At 38.6% G+C, this 14544-nt stretch overlaps 1 protein-coding gene across 13 annotated transcripts in view; it reads right to left on the reverse strand.

The window, feature by feature from the left end:
* Positions 1 to 14544, reverse strand: part of PPHLN1 (periphilin 1) — a 46204-nt gene that overhangs the window by 27893 nt on the left and 3767 nt on the right. For 8 of the 13 annotated variants that reach the window (XM_032221429.1, XM_032221430.1, XM_032221425.1 and 5 more), the window contains 3 exons: positions 3922 to 4004; positions 1004 to 1177; positions 344 to 405 (listed from right to left, as the gene is read on the reverse strand). In XM_032221429.1, coding sequence (XP_032077320.1) covers positions 344 to 405; positions 1004 to 1177; positions 3922 to 4004 — 319 coding nt within the window. Of the gene's footprint in view, positions 1 to 343; positions 406 to 1003; positions 1178 to 3921; positions 4005 to 10673; positions 10746 to 14544 lie in introns of all 13 variants that reach the window. The other 5 variants (XM_032221435.1, XM_032221434.1, XM_032221436.1 and 2 more) reach the window with 1 other exon arrangement.

The following is a 14544-nucleotide window of genomic DNA, read 5'->3' on the forward strand; positions in this document are numbered from 1 at the left end:
TTATTATTTTGTTTAATAGAGCACAAGTTGTACAAGATGCCAAGTTTTGTTTCTCTCAACAAAATATTGCCGGAGATATTATGTCTCAAAGTTGCTGAAACCTTAGAGTCATACTATAGAAGGCTGTGGTATGTGGTCAAATAAATGACTATATCTCTGCAAGCATTGCATCGGCAAACTTTACCAATGTTCATTAGGGACATGTGTGCATGTTCACACCTAATTTCATCAAAATCCATGATGGTCGAGCAGGGAGCTCCAGACCACTTGACATGGAATGACCCTTTCCATTTTTTATTCTAAAGACTTCAGAACTTTATGTAGCTAAATTGAAAAACAATACCTATAATCAGGTGGCCGACTATCCGAATGGTCTTCTCTTGACCATCTATATCCTGGATCATCCTACAACAGAATATTTCAACATAAAGAAAAAATTAGTTTCAAGAAGCTAATAACAATAAGATATTGTAAAACACCATTGAACATTTTTAAAAATAATTTCTTCAAAAATTATTGGTTAGAAGAAATTTAACATGCCACTAAAATGTAGTGTATGTATTTTAAAGGGAAAAAGAAACATTCATTGAACAAATATTAAATGCAAAAATAAGAGGCTGATTTATCATATTGCTGAACAAGAAATAGCCAATCAAAATCCGTGATGATCAAGCAGGGAGCGACCACCATAAAACAGACTGGTGATTGCTATGCAGCCAATGTTATTGTTTGCCTTCAGACAATATTTGTGAATGAATTCTCTTCTTCTTCTAAAGCCCAATGCTCCTTCTCATGTTTTCTCCAGAGAGATGGAAGCTTTAAGCATTCATCTTCAAGATTTCAAAAGCACAGTTGCTTTAGTACATTATGTTCATAGAGTTACAGTATAAAGTTTAAATATCCAAATTATTTTTAAGTGCTATTAATGTAACACAGAGCTGTATCTAACAATTGTGGAACATTTAGCTTCCAGCCACATGCTCATCAGAAAAGGGAAACTCACAATTCTATGTGGTAGTCCACTTCTTCGTTCGGGGGCAAAACCTCTACCTTCATCATAGTCTCTGTAGCCTACATGAGCATGGCCATATTCATATCTACTATAGCCTCCTTCACCAGGTCTTTCAGTAAGTGGTGGTTTCTTGGATGCAAAACTGACTACTCGATGATAGTCATCCTAAAATTATATACAATACTAATCATTAAAAATTATAAATAATACAAATAATCTCAAATATTAATATGGATATTGACATTTCAATAAAGCCAGTAAATACATTAGAAATCAAGATACAATCTTGCTTTAGTTCATGCCTCTTGTTAAAGAGCAGATGAAGTAGCCTGAACATAACAAGATTGAAAATGTGTATTTAACTGAACAATAGATTATACTAGGCTCATAAAAAATATGAACCAATACTTCAACTACTGTATTTTTTGGAGTATAAGACGCACCTTCCCTCTCCCAAAAGAGGGTGAAAATCTGGATGCGTCTTATACACCGAATATAGCATTATTGGCCTCCCAAAACCCCACACCACCACCCTGCATCTTGTTTTTTGCAAAAATGGATGTGTAGATGGTTTGGGAGGCCTGCAAAGTGCTCCTGGGGACTGGGAGGGTAAAAACAAGTGAAAATGGGCCTGTTTTTTACATACACGGGGGTATTTTTGCCTTCCCAAGCCCCCAGGAGCATCTTGCAAGTCTCTCCAACTCTCTGCATGCCAAGATTTTCACAAAAAACAAAAAATATTTTTCTGTGCAAAATAACTGTTGCTTTAGGCATCATCCAGAATAAACAGACTTTCTTATGGAATACAAAAATTGGTGGTGCAAATTTGAGATTGCTCCCTGAGCTATCCAATGAAATAAGGAAATCTGCATTTGAAAAGAGAGAATGATTAGTTTATGCAGTTAAAAAAAACAAACCAAAAATAAAGGCCTGGGCTTGTAACAACCACCTCCCGAGGGTGGGATTCAGCCGGTTCAGATTGGTTCGGGCGAACTGGATGCTAATTTTACATCTGGTTTGCCAAACTGGTAGTTGCAAGGTCTTGCTGGCCCCATCCACCCCTCCCCTCCCAGGAATTCCCACATGGCCCGTTTTGGAGGTCAGGTAAGTTCAGGGCCCACGCGGAGGCTCTGGGGGGACAAAGTCTGGAAATGTTTCGGGTCTCCGGAGAGCCTCCAGAGCCCAGGGGAGGCCTTCACCCCCCCTGAGGTTCGAGGAAGGCCTCCGGTGCCTGGGGAGGGTGAAAAACAGGCCACTCGGAAGTTCCAGAAGTCTGGAAACAAGCCCATTTTCAGCCTCTGGGGGGCCTCCATAGCCTAAGGGAGGCCGTTTTCCCCCTCCTGGAGGCTCGAGGAAAGCCTCCATAGCCTGGGGAGGGAGAAAATGCCCTCCCCCCGTGGTGCAGGAGGCCGAGTAGGGCACACTCACCCAGAAACTGGGCAGAGAACCATTTGCTAAACATTTTGAAACTCACCCCTGCACCTCCCTATTTTCTCTATTCCGTTCGAGACCCTTAGGAAACCTGTATTTGACCAGCTTAAGGATGCCAACGTTCACACTGGTAAAACAGGTTACAGTGTGCAGCAGTATTTTGAGGCAGCTGAAGAAACACTTTCTCCAGCGCCTTGGAGAAAGGAAGCTTGATTTTTTAAAAAAAGCAAAGCAAAGCAAAGCAAAAAAAAAAAGCCGAAATCAGCTCATGTACATTAGAACCCAACAAATAAGCCATGGATAAGAGACCCCAATTAATAATTTTTGGTAAGGACAGTGAGATCAGTTTGGTCTTGTGTTTAAGGCAGCATTCAAGTTCCACCTTAGCCATTAAAACCAACTGGATGACTTTGGGCCAGTCACTTTTAGTTTAACCCACCTCACAGGTTGTTGTCAGGCTTGGAAGCCATCTTTGTATTGAACCTCAAGTCTGCCACATATTCAAAGATATTCTACTGGGGGAAATTGGGAAGGGGGATTGTATGGAGCACGGGAGAAATGTAGCCATAGTAATATTCCTCCTCAGAGAGTCAAGATCGTTTTGTCCCTGCACCTGGACTGATGTGGATGGGAGGAATCTTCCTTCGTGGCAGTGACTGATTGGGTCATTTGAGGGACTTGTGGGTGTTGGGGCAAGGTCTTGAACTTTCAACTGGGTGGGGAAAACCTGGAAGCTTTCATATTTGGGTTTTCCACATGTGCCAGCATGGCTTCTCTAATAAATTGCAACTTTGAGGAATCTCTAGCCTCAGATTCTTATTTGATTGAGGATGCTATCTGGAACCCTGATAGTTTTTATTATGGGGAAAATGGGAGGAAGCGTGTGTTGGATATGTCCACTGCCTTAAGTTATTTGTAATAATAAAGGTGGGATACAAATAAACAATTACCACAGTGCATGAGGAGAAGCAAAGTGAGCAAGGCCACATCATGATCATGGGTGGAGTTAGGATTTCTGTTCCTTCTCAAATTTTAAAAGGAACTGTTGATATGCGTAAGAAGTGGCGGGAGAGGGGGATGCTACACGGATTTTTATCCACAGATATGGAAGGGAATGCTGTGAACTGGAAAAAAAGGCTTTGTGGGGGGAAAAAGGCGGACACAGATTGGATATAAAGGATTTGTTTCTTCTCGCTTGTCCATTCTAGGATAAGTAAGAGACTCACATAATCAAGATAAAAGGTCTATTAAAAAGCATTTTACAAAGCCCATCCTAAGTATTTAAGAAGGACATATTAGGAATGAAACCAAGTTTTATAAAACACAGCATTAATTGTAACCATTGTAGGCCTCCTAATTGAATGCCCGTCCATGTGTGTACTGTAATCCACATAAGTTTGAGACCATAAATTTAAATTCTTAATCAACAGCTAAAAAGATTAAAAAGAGAAACCCATAACTATTAGCAATCAGCTTACATCAGGACGTGGAGGAAGTCTTTCTCGTGGTAATCTTTCATATTCATACCGCTCAGACCACATTTCATCTCTTCTATATGACACTAATAATAAACATGTTATCAGTTAAAGATATATGTTTAACTATTTATTAACATGAACTAAACAAAACACTCCTGTGCATTAATATGCAAAATTTGCTACTATTTTTAAATATACCAAGGCTGAGATATTTAGCATTTTTTCCTTCAGAAACTTATTCATTATCAAAAATAGAGAAATACTCTCTGGTACATTATTTTAAAAAATATTTTATTTATATAACTTTGAGCTATGTTACTCAGGTTCTACTTTTTATTATAATTATAATTATAATAATAAAATTCAAGAGGAACAAAGGAACAACTGCTGATTGACAAGCTAATCCTAAAAAATTCAAAGAAAAGACGAACCAAGCTGTTCATGGCTTGGATAGACTATAAGAAAGCGTTTGATTCAGTTCCCCACAGCTGGATCAAGAAATGCCTGAAAATCTTTGGCATTAGCAGCAACATACAAAAATTCATCGAAACTTCAATGAACCTCTGGAAAACGAAGCTTGTAGCTAATGGAGAAGAAATGGGTGAAGTTGAAATTAAACGAGGCATTTTCCAGGATGATTCCCTTTCACCCCTACTTTTTATACTCTCAATGCTACCACTGACAACTATTTTGAAGAAGGTAAACTGTGGATACGAACTTGCAAAGAAAGGAATGAAAATTTCACACTTGGTGTACATGGATGATTTGAAGCTGTTTGGTAAAACACAAGCTGAACTGAATTTATTAACTGAAAGCAGAAAAGAATTTAGCCAAGACATTGGTATGGAGTTTGGAATTGACAAATGTGCAACAATGGCAACAAAGCAGGCAAGGTCATAGAAGATGATGGAATAGAACTTGAGAATGAAGAAATGATAAAGGCAGTAAAACCAGAAGAAGGCTACAAGTACTTGGGGATTTTAGGGGCCTCTGACTTAGGGGCCTCTGACTTAGTGCATAAGGAATTAACTTATGAAGTTAAGGAATTAACTTCAGCCAAGTACATTCGACGAATTCACAAGATATTGAAGTCCAAATTGAGTGGAGGAAACATCATAAAAGCCATAAATACCTGGGCTATACCTGTGATTCGATACTCTGCAGGAATAATTGACTGGCCCCAGTTGGAGTTGGACAATTTGAACAGAAAAACAAGAAAGCTTATGACAATGAATCATGCTTTGCACCCTAAAAGTGACGTTGACTGAGAGCAGAGGGTGGTCGAGGACTCCTACAAGTAAAGCAGACTGTGGAAGAAGAAAGACAGCTTGAATGATTACATACAGAAAAATGAAGAACCAATGATTAAGGAAGTAAATAAAGGAGGACTTTTGAAGACAACTAAGTTAAACGCTGAATATAAGAAAGAAGTAATTGAGAAGCGAGCTGAAAATTGGAAAAGCATGGCCAATACTTGAAAAGTATTGAAGGCAAAGCTGACCAAAAACTAACTTGGAACTGGTTAAGATCAGGACTGAAAAAAGAAACAGAAGGCTTTATTTTGGCAACTCAAGAACAAGCCTTAGCCACAAACTGCATGAAGGCAAAAATTCAATATGTTACCACCAACCGCAAATGTCGCCTCTGTAATGAGAAAGATGAGACAGTCAGCCACTTGATCAGCGGGTGCAACAAAATTTCACAAACTGACTGCCATGACTGCGTTGCTAAGATTATTCACTGGAAATTGTCCCAAAAATTTGGATTTGAGTACAGCAAAAACCACTGGGACCATCAGGTTGAGAAGGTTTTAGAGAATGAGAAAGTCAAGATCTTGTGGGACTTCAGAATCCAGGCACTTGGTCTACAACACACCTGACATAACAATAATTGAAAAGAAAAAAGTATGGTTTTTTGACATTGCAATACCTGGTGATGCACGAATTGAAGATAAACAGCAAAAAAAAAATCACAATACTGGGACTTGCAAATTGAGGTTGAGCAACTGTGGAAAAAGAAATCATGTGTTGTCCCAATTGTAATTGGAGCCCTAGGAGCAATACTCAAAGGGTTACCTCGCTATTTGGAAATTTTAAATTTATCAGACTTGAACATTCTGATTCTACAAAAAACCACCCTACTTGGAACAACTTAAATCCTCTGACGTTACCTTAACAGTTCCTAGGTCCTTGATTAGGACTCGAGCTGTTAGGCAACCAACCAGCCTCAAAGGCTGTGAATCTCACCAAAGATTAACCACATAATAATAATAATAAAAATAAAACCACCACCAGATATCACAGTTGTCAAAATCCAAAATGCATACTTTATTGATATACTAGGAGATGCCAGAGTCGAAGAAAAAGAACTGGAAAAAATCATGAAATATCACAACCTGGCCATTGAAACTACACGGTTATGGATGAAACATGTAACAGTGATACCCATTGTGATAGGGACACTTGGTACCATACCCAAGAATTTTGCAAAATATATCAATAACATATTGCAATAACACCTGCAGAACTGCAAAAAATGTGCTACTTGTAACATAGTACACTTTAAGAAGGTACTTGGTTGATACCTAGGATGCTGGCAGCAACCCCTATCAACCATTAGCACCAGTCAATGGTATTTGTGATACATGCTTGAATGTTCACTTGACTGAGTTTCATGTTTAATGAATAAATTAAATAACAACAACATCTGCCCGACTATCCCACCTTCTTTACAAGGATGATCTGAAGCTGTATGGAAAATCACCATCTGAAATAGAATCACTGCTCAACACTGTTCATATATATAGCCAAGATATTGCAATGAATTTGGATTGGACAAATGTGCCACACTCACTATCAAACAAGGAAAACTAGTGAAAATTGAAGGAATCAAGATGCCCCATGAAAATAACATTGAGAGTCTGGATGAAGATGATTACTACAAATACCTGGGTATCTTACAAGCTGACATCATCAAGCATATTGAAAACAAGAAAAAGATTAGAGGTGAATACATCAAGAGAGTGAAAAAGATTTTAAAATTCAAACTCAGTGGAGGAAATACCATCAAGGCAATCAACACCTGGGCAATACCAGTCATTAGATACACAGCTGGAATAGTGAACTGGGCTCAAACAAAATGAAAAGCAATGGATAGGAAAATCAGAAAAATAATGACAATGAATCATGCCATTCATCCTCACAGTGACATTGACAGACTCTACCTACCAAGGCAAATAGGTGGGCGTGGAATGTTGCAAGTACATCAGATAGTTGAAGAAGAAAAAAGGGCTTTGGAAGAATATCTGAAGGACAATGAAAAAGATGCTCTGAAGTTAGTATGCAAGGAATGCTTGCTGACTACTGGAGAAACCCAGCTGGCCTACAAGAAAGTCCAAATGAAGAACAGAATGGAGGCATGGGAAGACAAAACACCACATGGCCAGTACATTAAAAAAAATAGTAGGCAAAGTAGATAATAACAAAACCTGTCAATAGCTAAGAGCAGGAAAGTTAAAGATAGAGACTGAGGGATTAATTCTGGCTGCATAAGACCAAGCCTTATGAACAAATGTCTACAAAGAATTGAGAAGACAGCAACAAACAGGAAGTGCCACCTATGCAAAGAAGCTGAAGAAACAGTGGACCACCTGGTAAGCTGCTTCAAGAAGATTGCATAAACTGACTACAGTGGCATGGCAAAGTGGCAACAATGGTCATAGAAAATGAAGAAGTTAAATTGCTCTGGGACTTCAGAATCCAGACAGACAGGCACCTGTAACATAACACCCTGGACTTAACAGTTGTCAATAAGAAAGACAAAAAAGTCTAGCTAGTGGATGTGGCAGTGCCGGGAGACAGCAGAACAGAAGAGAAAGAACTGGAAAAGATAACAAAACACAAAGACCTAAAAATAGAAATAGAACGATTATGGCAAAGTCAAACAAGGGTACTAAGAATACCAATAGTAATAGATGCCTTGGGTGCAATCCCAAAACAACTGGAGCACCACTTGAACACCATAGGCATTGACAAATTTGCCATCTGTCAATTGCAGAAGGCGGTTTTACTCGGAATTGCTTCCATTCTACAATATCTGTTACACCATCAAACATCCAGATTTGCCTATCCCAGGTCCTTGGTAAGGACTCAATAGGTAGACAAAAATGCCAAACCCAGACTGAATATCTGGCTGACTGTGCAATGTTTAACAACAACAACAACAACAACAACAACAACGCTTTATTACAGTCATAGACCAGCAATAGACAAGAATCATCACTGTTTACAATAGTGTTAACAAGTAGTACTAATAATAATAGTGGATAGTAACATCCATAATACAATACATCGGCTCAAACAGTTTGGATCATGCTCTTGTTTACATGATTGAAGAGCAGATAAGTATATGTGTAAATATATTTTCTCTAAAAATTGTAAGAGATAGCTACAAAAAATAGGAGCAAGTAGACAACTTTGATTCTGCAACCAAATTTTTCCTTGTGGTCATTGCAGCAGCACAGAATTTTGCCACTGCATGTGTAGTAGCTGGGTTTGAGTCCCGGAGGAGATGGCCTACATAAAAATTGTCTACCCTCCCTGATAATCTCTCTAATAAGGGGAGAATATTCATTGACCTATAAACTCTGCATAGTTCACAGTACAATAAAACATCTGATATCTTCGATTTCTCCTTTATCACATATACACACTCATTCCATTATTGGGGTCTTCTTATACCTGCCCTGGAAGAGTGCTGAGGGGAGGATGTTAAATCTGCTTCTGAAGAACGCTATTCTATGTTTTGGGAAGATCAGGTCCTTAAAATATCTTGCTGGTTCCCATAAACCTATTTAATTCTGTTCCTACTCTGGAGAGGCATCCTATTTAGTTTTAAGTGGAAATCTTTGTCTTTTATTCTATTAATAACTACTTGCTTAGCTGAGTCAAAGCCTAGGGATATTAAGAATATCAGGGAGAGCCCATAAGAGCCCAGCTTGTGGTCTATCGCCTCTTTCCAGGGGGAGGGGAAATTATCAGTCAACAATAACGGGGTTAGTCCCTCTGGAACGAAATGCATTTTTAGCCAATAGATAATCATCAGTTTCAAGGCTCTTATCTGAATTTGAGGCATACCTGTTTCAATCCTTAACTGGTCGTTTACTGTTCCTTTGGGAGAAGCTGAAATGGCTTGCAGGAATTTTGTTTGTATGATTTCTAGTGGGGCTTTGTGAAGATTCCTGTGCCCCATATAGAATTGTTTTGGCCTCAAAAAGCTTTAAGGCAGCAGGTACTAATTGATCTCCGCCTGTGTAGAATAAATGTTTAATGGCATTTGAGGACCTATGGGCTGATTGCAACGTATAATCCAGATGAGCCTTCCATGTACCTTGTGAGTGGAAAACTGAGCTGCTGCTGCTGCCACCGAACATTGAACCTTTCGCTGCTGAGTAGCTGATAGGCGGTTGGATCGGCCTCCTGGAATACTGCCAATCACCTGTTCCAGGCAGTGGAGATTGCCACTACCGATTGCCGTTCCAGCGGCAATAGGCGATCCCTGCCACTTAGAACAGCTGACTGGAGGTATTCTAGGAGGCTGATCCAACGGCCAATCAGCTGCTCGGCAGCGAAGGCTCAAGTACTCCCCGGCGACAGCAAACAGCGGCAGCATTTGCAAACCCCACTCCCCCATCGCAATATTCACTCTATAAGACGCACAGACACTTCCACCCACTTTTTGGGAGGAAAAAAAAGTGTGTCTTATAGTGTTTTAAAAAATGTTCTTTTAAAAGGGTCTTATATTGTGCCTTCAACTGCTTTAAATAATGAGTATGATCCTCAGAAGGGGCATTTTTACCTTTTCTGTGCTTCTTATATGTCCTTTACAGTTGCACACAATCTTTATCAAACCATTTTTATGCTTTAAAGCTGACTTTTTGGAGTGTGCCAGTGTTCTGTTAGTCAGAACCGATTTCAAATTTGTAATTAAGGTTTCAAACCCTTCTAAGTATGATCTTTCAAACTTACTTCTTAGGAGATATATGTACGTAGTTCTTTGGTTTCTGGAGCTAACATCCATTTAGTAACTTCCTTTGTATTTTTTTCGTTCTATTTAATTTTTACTTGAATATTTTGGCGCTCTAACCTGGATAGGTAGATTGAGCCAGCCTTAAAATTTTCTGGTGTAATGTAAGAGTAGGGGTTTCTGGATCGTGATCGCTTTGCAATCACGAATCTACTTCCATCTTCTGTAGAGCTTCAAGAGGTCACATGGTATTATCATGTATATTCTGTTGAGTAATCTCCATGTGTGGAACCATTAAGAATACATAGGTCCAAATGTCCAATCATCTGTCTTACACACAAACCTGCCTGATTTGCTTTGGGGTCTTTAAATTTTCTGGAATGCAGGGGTTTTCCTGGTGCATTCTCATCGTAATGGATCTTAAATTGACTACTGCTTGATTGTTTGAGCCCATCCTAGTGTTTAAGCCCCTCCCCCCCGCCCACTATAATTATTACTGCTGTGGGGTATTTGTCTGAGCAGCCAAGGATAAAATCTTCTATGCAGTCCCAAATGGTGTTGATAAAATTATTCTTATTAAAGGGAGGAATATAGATAAAGCAAAATCTCCACCTGTTTAGATAAGAGAATGGTAGACACAACCCAGGGCTATAAAGGTAGCAGTAATACACATTTAAATTGCAGGAATGTATTAGTGTCACAATACCTCCTTTGGCTCTCCCACCCACCTTACTTGGGACAGCCAGGATAGAGTTAGCCCAATAACCATCTAACTGTATCCTTGCGGAGGTCCAGGTTTCCTGTAAGAAGAGGATGCCAAATTGTGATATACAGTCAAAAAAGAGTTGGTCTTTTGATGGGACAGTCCAACCCGCTATATTCCAAGTTGTAAGGGAAAGATAGTCATCATTTGCAGCTCATCAGGAAATATGATTTAAAGTTGTTACATTGGATTGAGGTGTCGTTACAAATGAAATTAGCCTTCTCTAAAAGGAGGGTTTTTTTCTCATCTAAGTCCTGTGTTCTCCTAAGGAACTTGTTCAGAGTAAGAGGCTTTAACACCAGCTAACAGAGCTTGCCTTTCAGGTGCCTCTCGAGATGTAAAGTAAGGAGTTATTAAGTCATGCTGCATTTGACTTTGAAATGGTGGCACCGATGTGGGTCCTCTCTCAATCTCTTGGTTTGATGCTGAAGGTATCATAGGATATTCATAGAAGGATGATAGTATCTCCATCTCTACCGTGGCCTCTATTGGCCCCTGTGGATCTTGGCTTCTATTTTCTATGATCTCATATTGATGCAATCTCTTGCCCTCTGGGGGGGGAAGTAAGAGGCTCAATTATTGGGGAGACCAGATCTATAAGTGGCTCAGCTGTATCGATTGTGACCAACAGGGATTTATTTAAATTTTCTAACCTGAATAGTATGTTGTTCTTTCCTTGGTAGAGACCTAAAAACATTAATAAGGCCAGTTTCTATGTTGTTAAATACATCTTCACCGAATAAGGCTGACTCACCCTTTCTTTCTCTCATTTTCTCAAGGTTGAAAATGAGGAAAAGACAGCAATCTTGGGAGCTCGCATATTAACAATTAAGGGTTTAACCGTTTCCTCACAGAAATCTCTGATGGGAAAGATTTGAAAGGAGGCTGTACCTTCATCTTAAATAGCATCAAAGGCATGGTGGGCTGCTTGAAAGACAAGAGTATCCACTTCCAATTTGGGGCCACTGGCAGTGAAGAAGCTGGGTTAGGGAACTTAGTATTGCACTCTTGGTATTCCAGTGTCCATAATTAAGTCTGTTCATATGGATTCTAAGAGCAATCTGTTGTTTTTGCAGTGAACTATGTAAATGATGTAAAGGGGGGGGGGGGAGATGCTTTACCAGCTTCCAAGGAAACTTCTCTATTAATACATTCCCCTCTCACTGCCTTGTCAGGAGAAAACCATTTTTTTCTGAGAAGGCTGCCGCTTTTTAACTGTTTCCTTGGCTCTTTAAGGCTCCTTGTCCACAGACCTATTCAGAGTGTGGGATTTAACCAGGCCTGCTGCAAGGTCTTTAGTGGGGGTACATGGACCCAAATCTTGTGCTTGGAGAAAAACAGCTATATCTTTTCTCAACAAATCATGTTGTATGACTATTAGTTGCTCAAATATTGAAACAACAGTTGCGCTGTGAGAAAGTATTGCTTAACCATAAACTCAGTTGTATTTTCCCATGGTATTCTCTCCATACTGATTTAGCTTGTTGTTCTTAGTCTTTTTAGCCTTTATGTCAGGTTACATATAGGATGTAACTGGACGAGTTGTTTGTGAGACCGGCTGTCTGTCAGTTTGCTCTCCCCACCCCCCAAGTTCGGGAAAGTCTAATAGCTGTTGTTTTGCCAATTCTCTTTGAAATTTCAAATTTGTTGGAGATGGAGGGAGGGTTAGTTTTACTTAATTCTCTTTCCAGCAAAGTGCTCCTCAATTCTTGGTTGTTTTGCAGTTTTCACAGGTGGGAGAGATCCTGGGAAGTACTATGACATTTCTTTCTTTTTCTCACGTCTTATCAATTCAAGGCAAAAACAAATTATCTGTGTTGTGGTCTTTGTTGTTATCTCATCCAAAGAATATTAGTTAAATAAAAATGGATCCAGTGGGAATACTAAAAATTGATAAAATAAAATAAAACTGAGAGGAGCTACTGCAAACATGTTCCAGCAGTTAACCTCCTGGCTTCTCGAGCTCAAGTAACTTTTAGACAGAATCAGTAAAATATAATTGGAGCATGACTTTGGTTCAAAGTACTTCTGTTTTTCTTGAGCACATATTTGCCACAATAGTGAGAAAAAACAACAGAATTGCTGATAAAATTGGCCAACATATGAAGAAGTACTCCTTGACTTGTATTTCTTGCCATGGTAAGGCTAGTTACATAAGTATGTCTGTGTGCCAACTATGACCCTTTTAAACCAGTCAGACTCAGCAATGATAATCCACAACTTGATCAAATCCTTATAGTAACACAACATTCCTGAAATCACTATGGCTTCTGTTTCTTGAGATCTCATATCAAGAAGGGCTGATATTAATCTTGAAAACATGGCCAAGTTTCTCTCTGTCCCATCTTATATTAATCAAAATCAAAGCAGAGGTTTTTTGAGTTTCTCATGCTTCCTGCTATTTCTAAATTATGTAATGTTTTTCACAAGCTCTTAACAGCATTCTTCTTCCTTTCTTCCTTCCTTTCTCCAGCTTAGTTCTATGCTATGCATCTCTCAAGCAATGAAATAAGCTCCCTAAGGCAGAGTACTTGGCTCCTACTCTCATAGCATTTGGGAATATAGGAAAAGTTGACAAAAGTTTCACTAAACTTTTGTCAGTTTCATGATTGAATTTTACTTTATTTAACTCCATCAATTTTATTATGTTTTCTACTTTACTTTTCATAGTTGAAGGCTTCTTCAATGTTGTGATAAATAAACGTAAATTTAATAATGAACAAAAATGTCTTGAAAATATTTGTCTCAACTGACAATCTAGTAAGGCTTTATAATAGGAATATTATAGAGTAGAAACCTACTATCTCACTATAAAGATTAAAAAGAAGCATGCAGTTATTTTCACATGACCTTTAAAATGATATGTGTAACTTTTGTTGCAGACTGAGGTTTTTCATTTCTTTTTTAGTATCACTTTACAAATTAAATTTGTCATCAAATTGGAGGGGCTCAAAAGGCTAGTCCTCCTTTAGCAATTTCCTTGTTTAGTGGCTATTCAACATTATGACAATAATGAAAAAAGCATTTTTATGACCAATCCTTGTATTTACAACTTTGGGGAGTCTGTAAAGCAAAAGTGAAGTAACAATGTCTTGTAGATAAACCACTGTTTGAAAAACAAAACCTCTGTGTACTGTATTTTGCTCCTGGATTGTCTCAAAATAGTAGTCACACTGTGCACACTCTGACACTTTGCTTAACAACCAATTTGCCAATCCTAATTATGGTGCTAAACAACTATCTGTACTGGAGACAAAATATTTCTGAATGACATTTTCAGTATTCAGAAATGAAAGTTATTTTCCTACCCCTTCTTATAATTCTCTTTTTTTTTTTAAATAAATGTTTTTTAATTTTAATTTAAAACAGGTACAGCATCTTTCTTTACATCTGTAGAAAATGTGTCAATCAATTACAGATAAGTTTTGGTACATCTCCTCCACAGTCAACTAACATAACTCATATTAACTCAAGCATTATTATATATCCATTTTCATTTAACTGTAATTATTATTTAGAAATATTAATAAAAGTAATAATCTTGAACAATACCTGCCCACACCGGTGGGAAAAGAAAAAATTTAAAAAAAAAGGGCAAATAAAAATAAAAATTAAAATAAAATGATGGAGGAAGAAGGCGGGGCTTAGCAGTGAGAAGATGGAGTTTCAGGCTACTCCTGAAATTCCTCTATACCGAAGGATTTTTGGACGGGTTCTTTGAACTCTAGCTGTCCCGGAGACGACAGTGAAGGTGAGGAGAGACCCTGGACCTCAGAGACACCCGCAAGTCTCTGGGGGGGGGTACTAACTCCTCGTGCCAATTCCTTTCTGGATTA

Source organism: Thamnophis elegans, chromosome 7 (genome assembly GCF_009769535.1).
Source record: "Thamnophis elegans isolate rThaEle1 chromosome 7, rThaEle1.pri, whole genome shotgun sequence".
Lineage (NCBI taxonomy): Eukaryota > Metazoa > Chordata > Lepidosauria > Squamata > Colubridae > Thamnophis > Thamnophis elegans.